General features: G+C 44.0%; 1 protein-coding gene across 3 annotated transcripts in view; it reads right to left on the bottom strand.

Annotated features, from left to right (window-relative positions):
• Positions 1-1153: 1153 nt before the first annotated feature.
• rgs3a (regulator of G protein signaling 3a) overlaps positions 1154-17149 on the bottom strand; it is a 142656-nt gene continuing 126660 nt past the window's right edge. For 2 of the 3 annotated variants that reach the window (XM_061071894.1, XM_061071903.1), the window contains exons 21-24: positions 5733-5834; positions 4647-4708; positions 3469-3635; positions 1154-3374 (exon numbers count right to left, since the gene is read on the bottom strand). In XM_061071894.1, coding sequence (XP_060927877.1) covers positions 3174-3374; positions 3469-3635; positions 4647-4708; positions 5733-5834 — 532 coding nt within the window. In that variant the 3' untranslated portion in view covers positions 1154-3173. Of the gene's footprint in view, positions 3375-3468; positions 3636-4646; positions 4709-5732; positions 5835-11590; positions 11709-17149 lie in introns of those variants that run through there. The other variant, XM_061071909.1, reaches the window with a different exon arrangement.

A 17149-nucleotide genomic window follows, 5' to 3' on the forward strand; every position in this document is an offset into this window, starting at 1 on the left:
ATTTTGTGTTCTTTGCCCCATTAAACTTGTGAGTGTTGCAAATTCATGGGAATAAACTTTACAGTTGTCATTACCAACAGGGGTGATGATTAACGCTGTGAAATAAACGCCACATTTGAATCTACGCACACTTCCTAATCGTGGATGGTTCTCACAGCTCAGGTTACTCAAAGGAAAACCTTCTGGGAAAGATGCTGATTTACTTGAGATGAGATGTCTGCAAACTATTTGTGAAGCTTCAGAGCCGAACGGTCATTAAGTTCAGCTCGAACGAGGGGAAAGGTTAACAATCAGCCATCGTCCCCTGTGCAGCTCACTTATTAACATGCGGGCTATATCATGCTTCAAATTTCTTGCCCGGGCCAAAGTCCAGTCATCACCTCGAGTCCTGGTCTGGCACAAGCCCTTACTGTACAACCACACAGTGTCACACTTTAGACTGGAGGTTAGGAACAGATCTCACAAATGAAAAATGTTGATAAACATGTAGAATTCTTTTTAAACTTTGGGCCGAGCCTAGATTAGCTTCGCCGATAGACTGTATTTAAAAAAAGGTTTTGTCCAAGAGGAGGCAAAAAATAACCTAGCCTAACGCCAACCCGATAGGATTTCAGCTTTTTGTGTCCAAACCAGACATGAGCCCGAATGGTAATTGTGTATTTTCACCGATTACAGACACGTGAACTGTAAAAAAAAAACAGACCGACCAGAATGCGAACCCGGCCAATCAGGACTCGTTGGGCTGGTTTCAAACTTAAGTTCTGAAAGGTTTGTGTAGCCGTACTCCATGTGATTTGCTAAGCTAACCACACCATGTGGCTGCAGTTTCATATTTAGGAGTTAAGACACGAGACATAGTTCCCAAAATGTTGAGCTATTCCTTTAAATAACTTCAAGCTCATGTCTATTCCCTCTAAAATGGTCTGGAATTCAAACTACATTTTTGAAATGAGGTCCTGGTTTGAGTTCAAAGGTTCAGGTATCCTCACTCCTATATGCTATGCTAAGCTAACCTTACCATGTGGCCGCAGCTTCATAGTCAGCTCAGCTCATGCGAATGATTCCTTTGAGCAACTTCACACATCATGTCTGTTGCTGCACATCTCAGACACACAAACACACACATGGCAGAAGAAAGATTCAGAGGCAAGCGTGTCTTTACTTCATCAGTTGGTTGGTTTATTTATCATTAGCAATGACACCAAATGTACTCTACTGTTTTTCACTTGTTATCATGGGAGATGCATTTTGAATTGTAAACAGTGAAAATGATAAAAATGCATTTCAGAAAACTCCTTACAAGCAGTGTATGACCAGGGACAGGAGCAGACTGGACCTGCTCTCGCTCACCTATTGTTGAATCTTTTATCACTTTGTTAACAATACACATCATCTTATAGTTCTGAGTCTCTCATATTTACATAGATACAGCCGAGTCCCACGTTCATCACCAGCAGAGACCCATCCATTTCGTGTTTTTTGTTTGTTTTTAATGTGTTATCACATCGTTTTCTTAAAGAATTATATTTACAACCATAACGTCCCCCGGCTGCCTGCTGCCGGGGGGTCGACACACAATTAGAATCACTTGCTTAAAATTCTTTAAACTACTTAATGGTTCTTGAAAGTTTATGTTGTAAGTCAACCTTATAGCTCTAAAGTTTAGCTTTTTTTCTTCTCTTAACAAATAAAGTTAATACAGAGCTCAAGACGTTCGTCTTCCCCCTGTTCAAACGTCAAAATCATCCAAATAAACGAACAAACCAAAAATAATAACAAAAAAAATATTGCACTTAAAAGTTCAGGACAGCATTGGACCTGTGTGGTGGTTAAGAGGAGTGAGAGCTTTCAGCCGAGTGCTTTGAGGAGGTGAGGGTGTGTGTTGAAGCATCCAGCCTGTTAATCTAAATAAATAGGCGAACCTTTGTACAACATGAAGCAGATATTTCTTTTTTTTCCTCGCACTTTGACACGAGCAGCCTCACGTGCGTTGCTCAGCAGAACTAGGGAGTGCAGGTTAGAAATCTTAAAACATTTTTAAAAAATGAACAAAAAAACAACAGCGAGTGTGTGTAGAAAAAAACAAGAGCCGGAACCTGTCGTGGCAATGTCCTGAGAACGCTTCCTCGGTTTGTCCACCATGAGCTACAATGGTAAAGGAAAAGTTGCTTGGCTGCACCGAACGGTCGTTCCTTTTTCTTCTTGAGTCGTCGTTCCTTGTTGTAAACAGTCTTTGGAGACAGGAAGCAAGTCGTCGTCTTCTCTTTTATTTTCCATCTCTGGCTTAGAGTGTGATTTTGAAAATGTCTTCGAACGTGAGAGTGACACGTCTGTGTTTCTTCACACCGTCCGTTATTTATACACGTCGAGTCCTTGCCCCCCCCCCCCCTCCGTCTCCGCTGAGTTGTCACAGTCTTTCTGGATGAAGTGAAAGCGCTTTACAGAAGCTTGGAGAGATCGTGGGGTTTAACAGAGATGACTAGTTTTCATTCAGACATCGTCTTGTCGTTTGTTTTTGTTTTCTCTCTCCGTCACAGATTTTTCAAGCCCCAATGGAAATGAAAACGTGAAGAAAAAGGATGTTGCGTCGTACCAACAGCTTTAGAAGTGGCTTCACATAGGACATGGAGGAGGAAAGGAGGGGATTTCAAAAAGAAAATGAAAGGAAAGGAAGTGACAGAACAGTACCCGACTGTCTTTATGTCTGCAGGGTTTTCTCTTTTTTTTGGAGTGACCCCTCCTTTTCTCCAGTACAACTCCACAAGAACACAAACAAATGTCATTTTTCTCTCACACGATGACAAAAAGCAAACAGTGATCAGACGAGCATCCAGCTCTCGCTCCAGCCCTCGCGTGTGGGCTTCTATATTGTTTTTTTTTTCCTCCGGTTAACATCCATTCATCAGTCCATCCATTCATCCATCCACCTGGTAACTGTGTAAACTACATTCCTTTGCAGTGCCATAAAGCTTTGCCACGTCATGTCACACCACAAAAAAATTCAAATAAAAGTGGACAGGATGACACACACACACAGAGAAATAATAAAAAATGAAAAGGCAAACAAAGAACCTCACATCCCACCCGCCCCGCTGTGTTTTTTTTTCAAGTCTGCCCCGTTTTTTTCTCTCATCATCGTCATCGTCTCGCTTTCTTCTCTTTTTCCCGGTCTCTTATGACGAAGACGAAGTCGAAGTGGAGCTGGACTTTTTTTGGTTGATTAAGTCCAAGTAGAGTTCTGAGCGGATGAAGCGAGGATATGAGTCCTTCTCCATCAGCCCGAATATCCGCCGCTGCGCGAGGTCAAAGCAGGAGCGCGTCACATTCTGCAGGTTGTCCTTGGTGTGATCTCGGGTGTACGAATCCAGATTTACCTGCAGAGGAAAGGAACGAAAAACAAGCGATGAGTTTATGTTTCAAGACACAACATTGAGAGAACTGCAACAAGTTTGATCCCCACTCGCTCACCTCTTTACACGACTGGATGGCGATGTATTCTGCAAAGATCTTCTTGGCTTTCGAAGCCATCTTGGACTGCGACTTGATCTTCTTGTACTCCTCGCACGCCAGCCAGAATTCCAGATTCTCCTCGCTGAACTCGGTGCGCAGGAAAGCTCGGAACGCCGCCAGGCCATCTGAGACAGAGCAGAGGAGAGGAGGAGAATAAACAAGAGGAGTTGACTTGGAGTGCCATGGCAACCTCACACAGCTGAAACTCTGCTCGGAGTTTCAGCGCCCAGAATAGCTCCGTGACGGCCTCTCGAGTCATGTGGTCGGAATAAAGTGAGACATAAAAAACACCACATCTTCAAGTCTTTGGCCTCCTTTTAAACAACATCACACCGCTGACCCAATACGTCCACAGCACGACAGGCACGCATCTCCTTATGCATGAGTTGTAAATGAACAAAGATGAGACTGTTTCGGTGTAAAGAGGAGGAGGAGGGGGGGAAGTCTAATTCTGGAACTTTGGGGGTTTTTAAGTTTCGGTCCTGTTAATGATTTGAGGAAGACGTCTGCATGCAGGGGAAAGAAAGGCAGGAAGCCGCGTCCACCCACAGCTCCCGTCTGCACCTTTCCGTTCCCATGAATCACCCACGCTGATAAGCTGAGCCAACGCCGAGCGGTCATCTCTTACCTCATTCTGGGGAAGCGGGAGTGAGGTAAGAGGTGGAGAGGAGGGGAGGAAATTGGACGAGGGAGAATAGAGGGGTTTCAGCAGAGCCGGATGAGGAACAGATGTAGCGCTGGCTTTTGGTCGGCTCGGACTGAGAGGCATGAGCTGAGGAAGATGAATTGTGGAAAACCAAAATAGCAGCACACATGCCCGTTGACTGCCTCAACCCCCTCCTCACTTTTTTTTCTTTCTTCTGTGCAACACATGGGCTCCATACATCAGCATAAGCACAGTGCCTGGGATTGTCACCCTCCCCCCACCACCTCCAGCAGGCACTGAGCCATATGGCAAACATGTTGAGGACTTTGGGAGCCTCTGTGTGTGTGTGTGTGTGTGTGTGTGTGTGTGTGTGTGTGTGTGTGTGTGTGTGTGTGTGTGTGTGTGTGTGTGTGTGTGTGTGTGAAGTGTGGAGGAAGATGGCAGAGTAAGATGAGGGGATAGGAAAAGAGGAAGGAAAAAAGTAACTTACATTTGTGTGCCAGCAGCTTGTCGAGCGAGTCCCCCCATTTCAGTGCCTCCTCTGGGGTGGGCCTGCAGATGAAAGCAGAGCGGTTCTTTAACAAGCCCATCTCAGCCAGGTTTCTCATTGTGTGACCCATCCGCAGAACTTTGCCTATGCTGGGTTGTCGAGTGGAATCCTGGGAGTTTGTTTATTCCTGCACGCTGCTGCCCTCCGCCCTAGTGTGTGTGTGCTGCTCTGTGCCTCACACTCGCCCTGGGATTGGTCTGAGCTCCGAGAGCCATGAGTGTGTCTGGTCCTGCTCTGTGGTGGGGGTAGGCTTTTATATTCCCACTGAATGCCACTCGGCAGGCGGGCTGGGAGGGGCGTCCGCCGGCCAATGGGGATGCGCGGTTGGGTTGAGAGACCTCCTCCCCCCCGCCCCACCCCCACCGGTGTGCGTCTGCCCCCTGCTGCCTCTCCTCCTCCTCTGTGCCCTGCTTTAACAGGCGCTCATCCTCCACTCACTGGAATCCACATCTGAGGCCTGATTTGACACAAAGACATCTAGTCCTATACAAATCAACTAAAGTTGCATTTGCTCCTACACTTTGGCATCTTGTTTCACTGACTGTCATTCATGTGTCGAAGAAGATTTTTTAATAAATAAAATGTATTTCTCTCAGATTCTTGAATTAACCTATTTTGAAAATAAGGCAAATTCTCATTTAAGAATCTATAATATCGACATTTACTTCAAAAGAGGACATTTATTGTGTTTTTCTTTAGGTCCCAATGTTCTTTAACTTAATATCTAAGTTAATACAATATATCAGAGTGCATAGAAACATGAAAACTACTTCATATATGTGATATTTTGAAATAAAAGAACAACATCCAAACAATTCCCTTTCCCTCCCTCCGCCACACCTCACACATCTTCCCATTCACTTTGTTAATAAAACACACATTCCCAGCACACACCCATCTCTGCTGCTGCCCACACGTCTGTCTCCCAGCAGCACCAGGTCCGCCACCAGTCATGGTGGCAAGAACCGGAAAAATCCGTGTCACACCCGCCCACAGGGCACATGCAGTCAGGAAGTGGCCACTTACTTGACTGACCTCATAGACTTGTCTAGCTTGCTGGCTGGGTTGCTTCCTGGAGATTCATTCCTCCTCCGCAGGAAAGCCAGTCGATTCTTCATGTCTTTGGCCCTGAGTGGAGGAAAGGATGGAAGAGAAGAAAGAGAAGGGAGAGGGAAAAGAGGAGTTGGGAAAGATGGGGACAGGGCGAACGATTTACGAGTGCAGGAGAGGGGTGGGGAGGAGGTGGAGGCAGGACAAGGAGAAAATGGAATCAGGGAAGAGAGGAAATGATGGATAAAGGTAGACAAAAAGAGGGAAGGGGAAAGAAAGAGTTGAGTCTCCAAGTCCAAAGTCCACAACTGAAACAATCCAAGATGTGGGAATCACTCAATTCAAACTCTTCCGCACGATAAATCCAATCCACAAAGAATCAAAGCCGCAAACTTCAGAAAAAAGCCAAAACAAACTCTTGTGTTTGTACATTTTAGTCTTCAGGTGTGTCGCTATGGCAGATCAGGAGCTTTTCCCCGAATTCGCTGATATTGAGCTTCCTTCTCCTTCACTTTGTGCCAGCGGCTCTCAATCTGTCAATCACCGATCTCTAACAGTCCTTTCCCGTAGATGCGTCCCTGGCAGGTTCCTCGGCAGGGACTGAGCGAATGTGGCAGGGAAGGAGGAGAAGAGACTCAACGCACACTCCTCTGTTTCATCACGCCGCTCTCTATGTGCCTGGAGGGGTTGCTGAGAGGGAGCTGACCCAGGGGCCGAGGCAACAGGGCGCCGTGACCTCTCCTCGCTCCTCTGACGCTTCCCTCCAGCATCCCAAAATCCTCCTGACCGCTCACCTCACCTGTGTCACCTTTCCACCAGCATCTCACACACACACACACACATACAGACCCCCTGCTGCACATGCGTCACCTTCAATCTCAGACAAGGCAGTGAACCAATCCTCAGCCCGACAGGATACTGCGCATTCCCATAATCCCATGGTACCTGTCCTGGCTTTTCCCGACCTGGACCACGTGCTGCCTCACTGGGATATGACCTCACTCAACGCCCATTTCCTGAGTCCCTGCTTTTGATTTCCACTGTGGATTGACTGGCCCGCTAATAATGCAGCGCTGCGGCGTGCGCTCACTGGCCCTAATCGCTGCAAGCTGTCCCACTGGCAACCCGCGGCCCCCAGGAGAGCATGTACTCCCCAAATTAAATGAAAAACAGACCTTCTACTTATAGTCACTTATCATTAAAGCATGAAGATGGGGAGAGTGTGACAACTGATTAGCACACTGAGAGATTAGCACAAACACTGTGCATGAGGACACTCGGATGGAGAGGAAAGAACACCCACACGGGTTTCGGTTTTGGTACGGCACCTGTACCAACTTGTGTCCACTTCACCGGGGCTATCATGTCAATCACAGGTGTTGGGAAACTCCCAGGCTGCGATCTGCATGTGCATATGTGGGTGAAGGGGAGAGCGGGAGAGGTGTAAATGTGATGTGGTCTCAAGCACGCACGCACACTCACAGAGCGGCGGGCGCACTGAACAGAGAACACAGTCAGCTGTGACTTGTGTGTTTTTCCCCCCCGAACGCCTGCTTCGAAAGGAAAACTTAGAAACATGCCCGGGCACATGGGTCCACATTTGTGTTTGGAAAAGGTGAATAGCTCCTTTAAGATCCGGATGAGTGTGACTTTGTAGGTGGATTAATTTTGGTGTGTTTGGGTTTGACTGCTGCAGACTCAGAGAAACGCAAGAGGCCTTGTTGGAAAGGATTCTTCAAACCGTTTCCAGACTCTGGAAAATGTCCAAAAGATTCTGTCCAGGCATTTTGCACAGTTTGCCTTTCGAGAGAAACGCAGGAGGATGTTGTCCAGGTCCGACGTGTTCATGAGAACAGGAAAGTGAACATTCAGGCGAGTGGATGCATACCGCAAAAGGCAGGAAGTAGGACCTGACTTATAAATTCTGCTTTGGAAAGCACTGGATCAGCACATCACACCTCAACGCCAAAGTCTCATCGTCTTTTCAAGTTGACAACCTCATCTGCATCTTCTTTCTGTGTAGAAGCTCTTTCCCATCCTGAGATATCTGTATTGTTTTGAGTTTTTTCTCAGTTATACATGTAAGAAAATTCGCTGTTAATGTCTTTTCCTGCTGTGTTCTCACATGGACTCGGACATTTCTAAACATTTTATCAGGGGTTTGGCAGGATGAGATCTGGAAAATGTCCAGAGCAAATGACTCAGACATTGTCGTTTTCACATATAGTCACATTTATTCAGCTTTATTATTTTGGGTCTTACATGATATGTCCTTGTACAATGAACTGTTCTGCAGCTGCTGTAGCACTTTGGCCCAAGACAAATTCCCCCATGGGACAATAAAGTATATTAGATTTGATTGAAGAAAATAGAGGACCAAAATAATAACGTCAAAAAAGAAAAATAAGACAACACAATGACATGATGAAATCTAAGGACTACAAAGCACTGGTGGAGATATTACTCATCCATTGACTGAAATAACATCAGTGCCAGTGTTGAACAGGAAAAGAGTTTAGGCCTCGGTTTCATAGAAACATCCCTGAGAATAGCATCACACTCAGAAGCCTGAAGGACATTATCACCCAAATAAAAACTCTCTTGCTGTTAAATAAACTCATAACACCAGAGTTGGATTTATTAGATCGTTCTATTTTTAGGCTTCACTCAAGGCAATTAGGGTCTGGAGCTGTGCATCGGTTGGCTCTGCGTCTGCCTCGCCCCTCGCATGTGAAGAAGAAAAGAGTCTCTATTTTATAAGGGCTGGGAAATATTTCTGTTGGCCTGACAAAGGACACTATAATATTTATTCTGGTTTTATAGAAGCCGAGGCCCCGGCGGGAATGATGTCATCAACGGGCACTTCAAGGGGGAAAATGTGTTTCTATCCTGCCACCGTGTGGGCGTCAGTGGATACTGCGATCACACACAGCAGCACAGGTTATTCTTTCACGCCTCAGGGTTTGAGTCGGGACTGGAAACAGCTTGAGCTCACATCACGCCAGGTTTTTATTTCTCCTGCTTATTTTTAGAAACTCAAACGGAGCTTTGGCATTATTCTTGAAAACAAGTTCATGTAGCATCCACGTTTAAACCGCTGGCAACTCTGACTGCAGCAGCACTTTTCTCTGTAGTCTCTGTGTGAAGGTTGCATGTCGAGCTGCAGCAGGGAGGTTTCAGGGAGACGGACATAAATTAAGCTCAATCATCTCTAACTTGAGGGAGGGACACGTATCACTCCTCCCTCAACTTTGGGCAAAGACACATTCTCCTTTCTTTCAGCTGTGTCATGCAGAGGACTACAGACATGTCTGTGTCCTCCAGACACAGAGATTTAGCAACATCAGCTACCGAACTCCAAGTTATGATCTCTAAACGAAGGGGAATGACTTAAAGCATGTTGAGTAAAAAACACTTAGGGTGAAACTCAAGATTTACAGCAGGAGGAAACTGCGCCCAGGTGCAGAGAGGAAACACTTACACCAACAAAACCAGCTGTTTTTGACATGAAAAGCAGCAAATGTATTATATATATATATATTTCAGTATCTTAATACCACATGGAACCAGTCTTGTGCTTGAGTCTATTTTAAGAGAAGCACCACTTACTAGCGATACTGTTACTGTTCTTTGCACCTCTGCTCTTTATGTGCTAATGGCTCTCCTCACAGTCTCACTTTAACTACCTCTATATTTAAAGTTGCCACTTTTCCTCTCCAGCTGCTAACAGCTCCCCTGCACTAATGCGATTAGCTCTGCATCACACTTCATTTGATTTATCACACAGAATAAACCCTGTTCTTTACAGAATCTGCTAAAAGACTGACACATGCTCTGCATAAGATTACCAAATGTGTATGTACGTGCCAGTGCCCTGCGAGCCGAGCATACACAGCACAGCCACATTTGCAGCTTCTGGTGAAACGCGTACACACACCTGACTGTCTGCCTGTGTCTGTACAAGAGAGGAGGCTTCATGTGCTTAAGTGAAGGAGCGAGAGGTCTTTTGCGCCGCAATTATCCGCAGGTTTTCGTTCTCTCTATTCCCTCTTTGCTTGGTTCACATTAGGCGCGCTAATAGCACCCGGCTGGATATTCCTGGTGTTCTGAAAAGTAGGCCGCACTCTCAGGGAAAGGCTCTGGGTGCACATGAGGAGGGGAGGCTGCAGACAGACTATACTGCAGATGGATCTACTGTCCCATTTGATTGTATGCAAGTCTTTATTTAAACTCGATAATCATTGTGGGCAAAGGGTACAAGATAAGAGAAAAATCAACCAAAACAAGTGGAGGCTGCACAGATGCCAAAACACAGATGTTCCAGCCTCAGAATGAACTTCATAGACATGGAGCTCAAGCCAGTCATGAGTCCAAAGTAGACCCAATACACAGGGACACGTTCACATGAACAGGTAAATGTCTGGAACATTCAGGTGAGGGGGCGGGGGGGTCTGGGTAGAACATGCAGTAGGCAGGTTATGACTTATACATTTGAAGTATTAACATTCTTCTGTTTTTCTTCAGTTTTCTTAGAAACATCATCAACACACGGGACATTTTCCTGCTTTACTTTCACATGGGCTCAATCAAACATTTTGTAAACATTTTACTCGCAGGAAAAGCTCTGGACAATGTCCTGAGCAACTGACTCCAACATTTGAATTCTCCCATACAACTGGCCTAGAACATTTCAGTATATTGTCATGAAGCAGCTCTTGTGTAATGTGACGAGAGGATTAACCTGTAACTAATATACTGTATGAAGTCAGCTTTCCAGTGAACGTCTCATGAATAAACACATTTTCATGCAAGTCACGTTTCTCAGAGAGAGAGAGGACGAACCAACCTTTTGTACAGAATGGAACGATGAGTGTCACCCTACGTTTCTGTTTTCTACATGAGGATTTGTATCCCACAATGGAGGAGCTCAGCCTTTGTAAACCTGTGAAATCTGGGGCTGCAGCATTGAGCCCAGAGCAGGAATTGAACTATGCGGCCGCTGAGAGCAGCGATGTTAAAGCTTGTTTTAATTCCCTCTGCCACTTTCTATTTACAGAGAGCTGTTTGCCTCCGAAGTTACTACAGGACACAAACACACAAACAACACTGGGTTTGTGCATCTGTTCCTGTGCGAGTATAATGGGTCAAGGGTTGTGTCAGTGTGTCTCTAACACTAAAAATAGCGTAAACACTATTACGGCTGTGGGGACAAATTGTGAGTGTTTGATTTTTTTTCTCTGTAAACAAAAACAGTCCCAAGATGTGATGTGTCCACGAGACGTAACGCAATTAGGAAGTGGGAGGCAACCCTTTCTCTGCAGATCTAAAAATGACAAGCGAGTGGCTGTGATATTCCTAGAAGAACAATGAAAAAGGGAATTGACCTCAATTTTGTCCATAAATATAACACTGTCACATTCACAGTCTCCCTCAATCAAGGGCCGAAAAAAGAGCTCTATTTCTGACAAACCTGTCCTTCCTGCAAAAACCACATGAGCAATGCTATTCCTGAAATCCAGGCTGCGTATATTAAGAAAAAGGGGCAGCCTCGAGTTAGAAATTAAAGCTTCTTCCTCTAAAATAGTCGGAGCGCTTTCAGCCTCACGGGGGAATCTGTTCCCTCACTGCGACTGTCAAATGAGATCCACATAGAGGTCAGATAGTTTCCTTCCAGCTCCAGAGCAACTACTCCTGGGGGATGACAAACAGCCCCCATGCACTCATGCTTTCCTCACCCTGTTTCTAATTCTTCATCATGAGAAGCAGAGCTAACACACACACACACACACACACACATACACACACATACACACACTCCATTGCCTCGCTCTTACCTTTCCAGGTACTTTTCTGAGAAATCGACCATGGCGTGAAACATGGGTGCCAGCCTGTGTTTGACAGCATGTAAGCATGTGTCAAGAGTCCCGGTGCTTCGAGGCCCAAAGGGTTTGTTTAATAATCACATTCCTCTAACCCCTGAGAGGCTCTGGTGAAGCGTTATATAGTCCTGAGGGGTCTGGGGGGGGGAGGCGGACCCGGGACTCACCCAATCACCACACGGTTTTTAGGACAGGGTAGATTCCTTCCACTGGGGCAGGAGCAGTTTTTTAGTTTTATGGGGAAGTAAGTTGAGATGATATTTGTCTTTTTCAGCAAAAAAAAAGTGATGACCTGTTTATGATCTTGTCTCAAAAGATGGCTTCAGTTGGACTGGATTCCTGTTTTCAATAAACCCCATTGACCTGATTCATTTTAAGACGTTACTACAAGCAGAGTTTCTTGCTGGGTCTTACCTTTTTTTGCTTTTAGTTTGTCAGAATAAAATCTGACCTGATCCCAAATCAGGAAGAAAAAAATGATGGCTTTGACATGTTTTAAACATTGATTCATAACCTTAGCCAGAAATGCTTGATTTATCGTGGGGACTAAACTAAAGGGAAACTCTTTGTGTGACAGTATTACTGCGCATTTAAAAAAAGAAAGTCTTTAACGACTCCAGAGGGAGCTGTGCAAAGTTTGATACACATCCATAAATAATGCCACTTGAGCACCAGCTGGGCCTGAAAACCTCCAGTTTGAACATTAAGAGAATATGGAGTAGTGGCATTAGATAAGAGAGTTGGGTCAGCAGCCCTCTGTAGCCCACTCCTCATCACAGCTCAGGGTGACATCAGCCACTGTACTAACATTGTCTGATTCACTGGACGTAGACTGTGGTTTTAGGGATGCCATTGGCTGTTGGTCTCACACCATTTTGCCTTCCCCTCCCTTCCACTTCCTGCCTGTTACTATTTTCAAAATCCCATTTGCTGCAGGAAGCAACTCCAACAAGCTACGAGCTACCAGCCTCCACGGGAAGTATCCTATCGAACCAAGTTCTTCCCTGAAACTGTCTGTATCACCCTGGAGAATGCAGAGCTGTATCAGTGGGAAATACTATCACTAATAGTGATAATTAATTATAATATTGCCTGATCATGTGCAGTAAATGTGATCAGCCCTGTGGTTGAGCTATCAGCAGCTGACATCTGAAGCTGAACTACAAATCAAAACTCCCAAAACCGCCCAGGTAACCACAGCAGTTAACCTCCGGCATTGACTTTAGTCTCAGTCAAAGACATCTGGACTTCTGTTTCCTCTGTCGCTCATCAAGAGGCGTCATTAGTTTGACAGATTGCTCAGAAGTTCCAGTCATTTAAACCTGCATGCAACTTCCAGCTGTTTGTTCGGAGTCTTTGTATTTAGGAGACTGAAGAATTCCAGTATCAGGGAACTTCTACATGTCTTTAAACTGTATATAACAACATCTTAATAAAGAACATTCACCTTGGCACACTTTGACACCACAGAAAAGACCATTAGATGAACTTTGGCAACAAAAAAAAAACCCTGGGAACTGCAACAAGAAGTATTGAAAACACAATCGTGTGAATATTTGGTGCAAAGATGTATTAATCTTGGTTGTAAAATCAGACAGGAAAAGGTTTGTTTTTCTCATCATCTTCAGTACCGTAGATATATTTATAGAAAAGCTCACATTTCTTCACATATGACTCTGGTGCATCAGTTTATTGCTTTATTGCTATTTTGGGGGAGTAAAGTCGTGCTGGGTCTCATTGCTTGAGGAAGCAGAACACCTGGACTGAGTGAAAACAAAAGGAGGTAATGGAGGGGGGGGGGGCACAGTTAATGTGGACAATCCCAGGAAAACAGCTGTGCTGGATCCAGAAAACAGGGGCAGAGGCAGCGAGAAGTGCAAACTGGGAGATGGGGAGAAGAATGAGGGGCCGGGAGAAAAGCTAAAATAAGTAAAGGAATGCTGAGGAAGTCAAGGAGCAGAGTGTGTTGTGGTGAATGATGCATGAGTGAGGATGAAACAATGAATTCACTGTGCTGTGGCCAAGTGCTTCGCAGCAGCAGCAGCAACAGGAAGTTTCAAAGAAGAGACTTGTTATATTCTTTCACATGGAAGCACCAATTCACGTCTTGGGCAAAAGTGCAAAAGATTTTCTCCTTGTTTGATGGTTATTGATGTTGTTTATTAACGTTTTCCTAGTTGAAACCTGATTCTTGGTGACAAATTAATCACTGGTGATGATTATGTTGACTAGGCCTGTCACGATAACACATTTTTCTGTGCGATTAATTGCCCCAGAAATTATTGCGATAAGCGATAATATTGCCGTTTTGACACCATTTTCAACTTATATAATGATAATGGCATAATAATGCAAGTACACCCTTTCGAAGATCAATAAACTTTTATTTTTAAAGAACACTGGAAGTGGACATCTGGAAGACATTTAAGAAAGACCTTTTTATTGCCAAATATATGAACTGTTTAAAGTAGATTATAAATATAAATAAATACAAAAACTTTTTAACTTAAAACTATGAATAATATATGAACTGTTAACAAAAGTTTACACTATACTTAAATAAATAAAAATAAATACAACACAGACACACTCTGACTCGTGACTCTGACCCCGTGTCTCCGCGGAGACCCCTGTGTCAGACCGCTCGGAGACCCCCATGTCTCCGCGGCTGGGGCTGTCGCAGGCAGGCTTCCGCCCGCCTTCGTCCCCCCGAACGCTTTTGTGAAACCTTTCTCGCCGTGGTCTCCGTTCCTCCCGCCCCGAGCCTTTCCAAGCCGACCCGGAGCCGTCGCGGCGCACCACGGAGGAAATGCGCCCGGCGGGGGCCAGCCAGCGCTTGGGAGAGGGCTCGCGAGGAGATCCTCCCACACCTGCACCGGATGGGATCTGCATCGATCTCATTTTTAGCCTTATGCGAGCGGAGTTGACGGAAATCCGTCATAGCGACGGAAAACTTTAATCCCTGAATTTATTGCAGCCGGCAAAAAATTATCGCTCAATTTAATTTATCGCGCAATTAATTGATTTATTGCATATCGCGACAGGCCTAATGATGATGAAGGCAAGAAGAAGGTTGTTTAAAAGAGGATTTATTCTGATGACAAACTAAAAGGGCCTACTCTCTCTCTTCATATATGTCTTACAGTTACATATATTTATATAAAAAATAGAAAACTATGTTGTTATATACATCTATAATCTATAATATCTAATATCTAGTGCAAGTGCTTTTTTATATAGACTAACCCATATCTAGTGCTAAGTCTGGAGACCACGCCCCAGAGTCCACAGGGTCTAAGGTCAGGGTGCCTTTTTTAAATACAAATGGCTACACCTCATCATGATTCCAACAGATATACATCTACATTTGCTCTTTTCTATAAATTACAGATCAGTCTCGGACATCTGGAGGGAATAATTTAATTTCCTTCAAGCCTGGTTACAAAGCATGGCCGGAGATTTCAATCTATAGGAGCAACATATTGCATTTGTATTCCTCTGAGTTACACCGGAAAGATATTGTGCTCCAGTGTATGTTTGTTCGTGTGACTTAATATGATGGAGTAGATTATTGCTCCTTGAATAGGTTTGCAATGCAGCATAATGGAAAGGGCTTTAGAAATGACAACAGGCTCATGATATTGAGAATATACAGAAGCCAAGTGGGTAAACATGTAGAGTTTCCACCATGCTGAAAGGTTAGTGGGTTATCATCATATTGGCTCATGGTGACAGAGGAAGGTTGGATCAATGACAGGAGTTCATTTCATCTAGAGAAGACAACACGTTTTCTTCCACTCAGCCTTCATCACTGTCATAACTGTGCTTGTTCAGATGAACCAAGTGAAGGGCGACGGGCACCGCACCTGGCAAAGCATCCGGATGTTTACACAATCCATTCAATAGGTATTGTGTCTACATGAGGATATAATGATTTGGACTTCAAATCATAACACTTTTATGAGTTTGATAGAATAATTTGGTTGGCACAAACTGTTTTCCAAATCTAGACACTTTTAATTATTGTTTCTAGTAGTTTTTTTTAAAAGAATCCTTTACATGACACAGTGATGTGTTGTATTAGATGAGCTAACGTCATGATCTATGTTTGTGAACCGCTAGTAAGCCAATCACAGTTAACTATGACCCGTGTCAATAAATGCTGTCAAGTTGAGTTGTATGACTGAAATTGTCATTTACACACTACAGGCCATTACCATTAAAGTGTTCTTGTTTGTTAGTTTGCAGGATAACACAAAAACTACTAAACAGATTTACAGGAAGGTTTGTGGAGGGCTGGGCCATGAACAAAGACAGAATCCCGTAAATGTTGGTCCAGAACCAGGAATTATTCCAATTCTTTAACATTGTGATATTGTTTATTTCTCCTACATGATCTTGATTTTTTTCTTAATCAGCCATGATCGGATGACTGATATTCATCAGTGTAGGTAATTTGTTGCACATCCCAAGAAAAATTTGTATCATTTAACTTATAATGTTGATTCTTGAGGGGACTGTCGGGCCTTAGTCAAATCAAAAATCATATTTACTCTTGAAAAATAAGGAATCAATTCTGTTAATCCTGTTTAGTGTTACTATAAGGAAACACAAATTATCTTCATTTACATCAAATTATGTTTTGGTGAAAATCAACCATTATTGTCATATTTTTCTCTCATTTCTGCAAAAAGACCAAAAATAAAATATGTATAGGCTTCTATATGCAAGACTGTATTCAGAAGAAATAAAGGACACATCGTTTATCCCTCTAAAAAACACTCTCGTATTGTTGTTTGTTCTATTAAAGAAAATAAAATGTGATGGTGAGTACTTGGGAGAAAAAAGGTCTGTGGAATCTTAATCACTTAATCTGCTGGTGAACTACAGAACATTTTACACAGCTCGTGCAGCCATTGAGCAGCCATCAGGCCCAGGGACTGGGAGCAGGTTTTTATTGTCCTTGCGGTGTGAAATGTGCTTTCATCTCCATGAACAGGAGCGTGAATAAAGTTCATTCAACAGCTGATGAATCACTGAGGCGTCGACACACACACACAAACACTCTCAACGCACACACACACCTTACTTCACCCACCAGTGAGAATGTGAGAGACCCACATGGTCGCACACTCCTCAGGAGCACACACATCATTTACCACGTCATTAGGTCGATTATGAACCGCGTAAAATGATTAGCTTTAACTCTCGCTGCCACCTGAAGCATGCGATGTGCTCTTGCATTGCACAGACCATAATAAGAGACGGAATACTTGCATGTAAAATGTTTGCATTAGACAGAAAAATCTCAAATTTAACATCAATCCCACTTTATTGTTCAAAATGTAATAACGACAAAAGTAGAGGTTTGAAATGTAACCGTCCCAGTGTTGACATGTCCCAACGCCTTCCAGCCCCAAATCTAATCACCCCCATATCAACACATTGTCAGAATACTGTAAGTCCTGATATATCCATTAACCCCCCATGGGCCACTATTAAAGAACTCATTAG

Source organism: Limanda limanda, chromosome 1, assembly GCF_963576545.1.
Source record: "Limanda limanda chromosome 1, fLimLim1.1, whole genome shotgun sequence".
NCBI lineage: Eukaryota > Metazoa > Chordata > Actinopteri > Pleuronectiformes > Pleuronectidae > Limanda > Limanda limanda.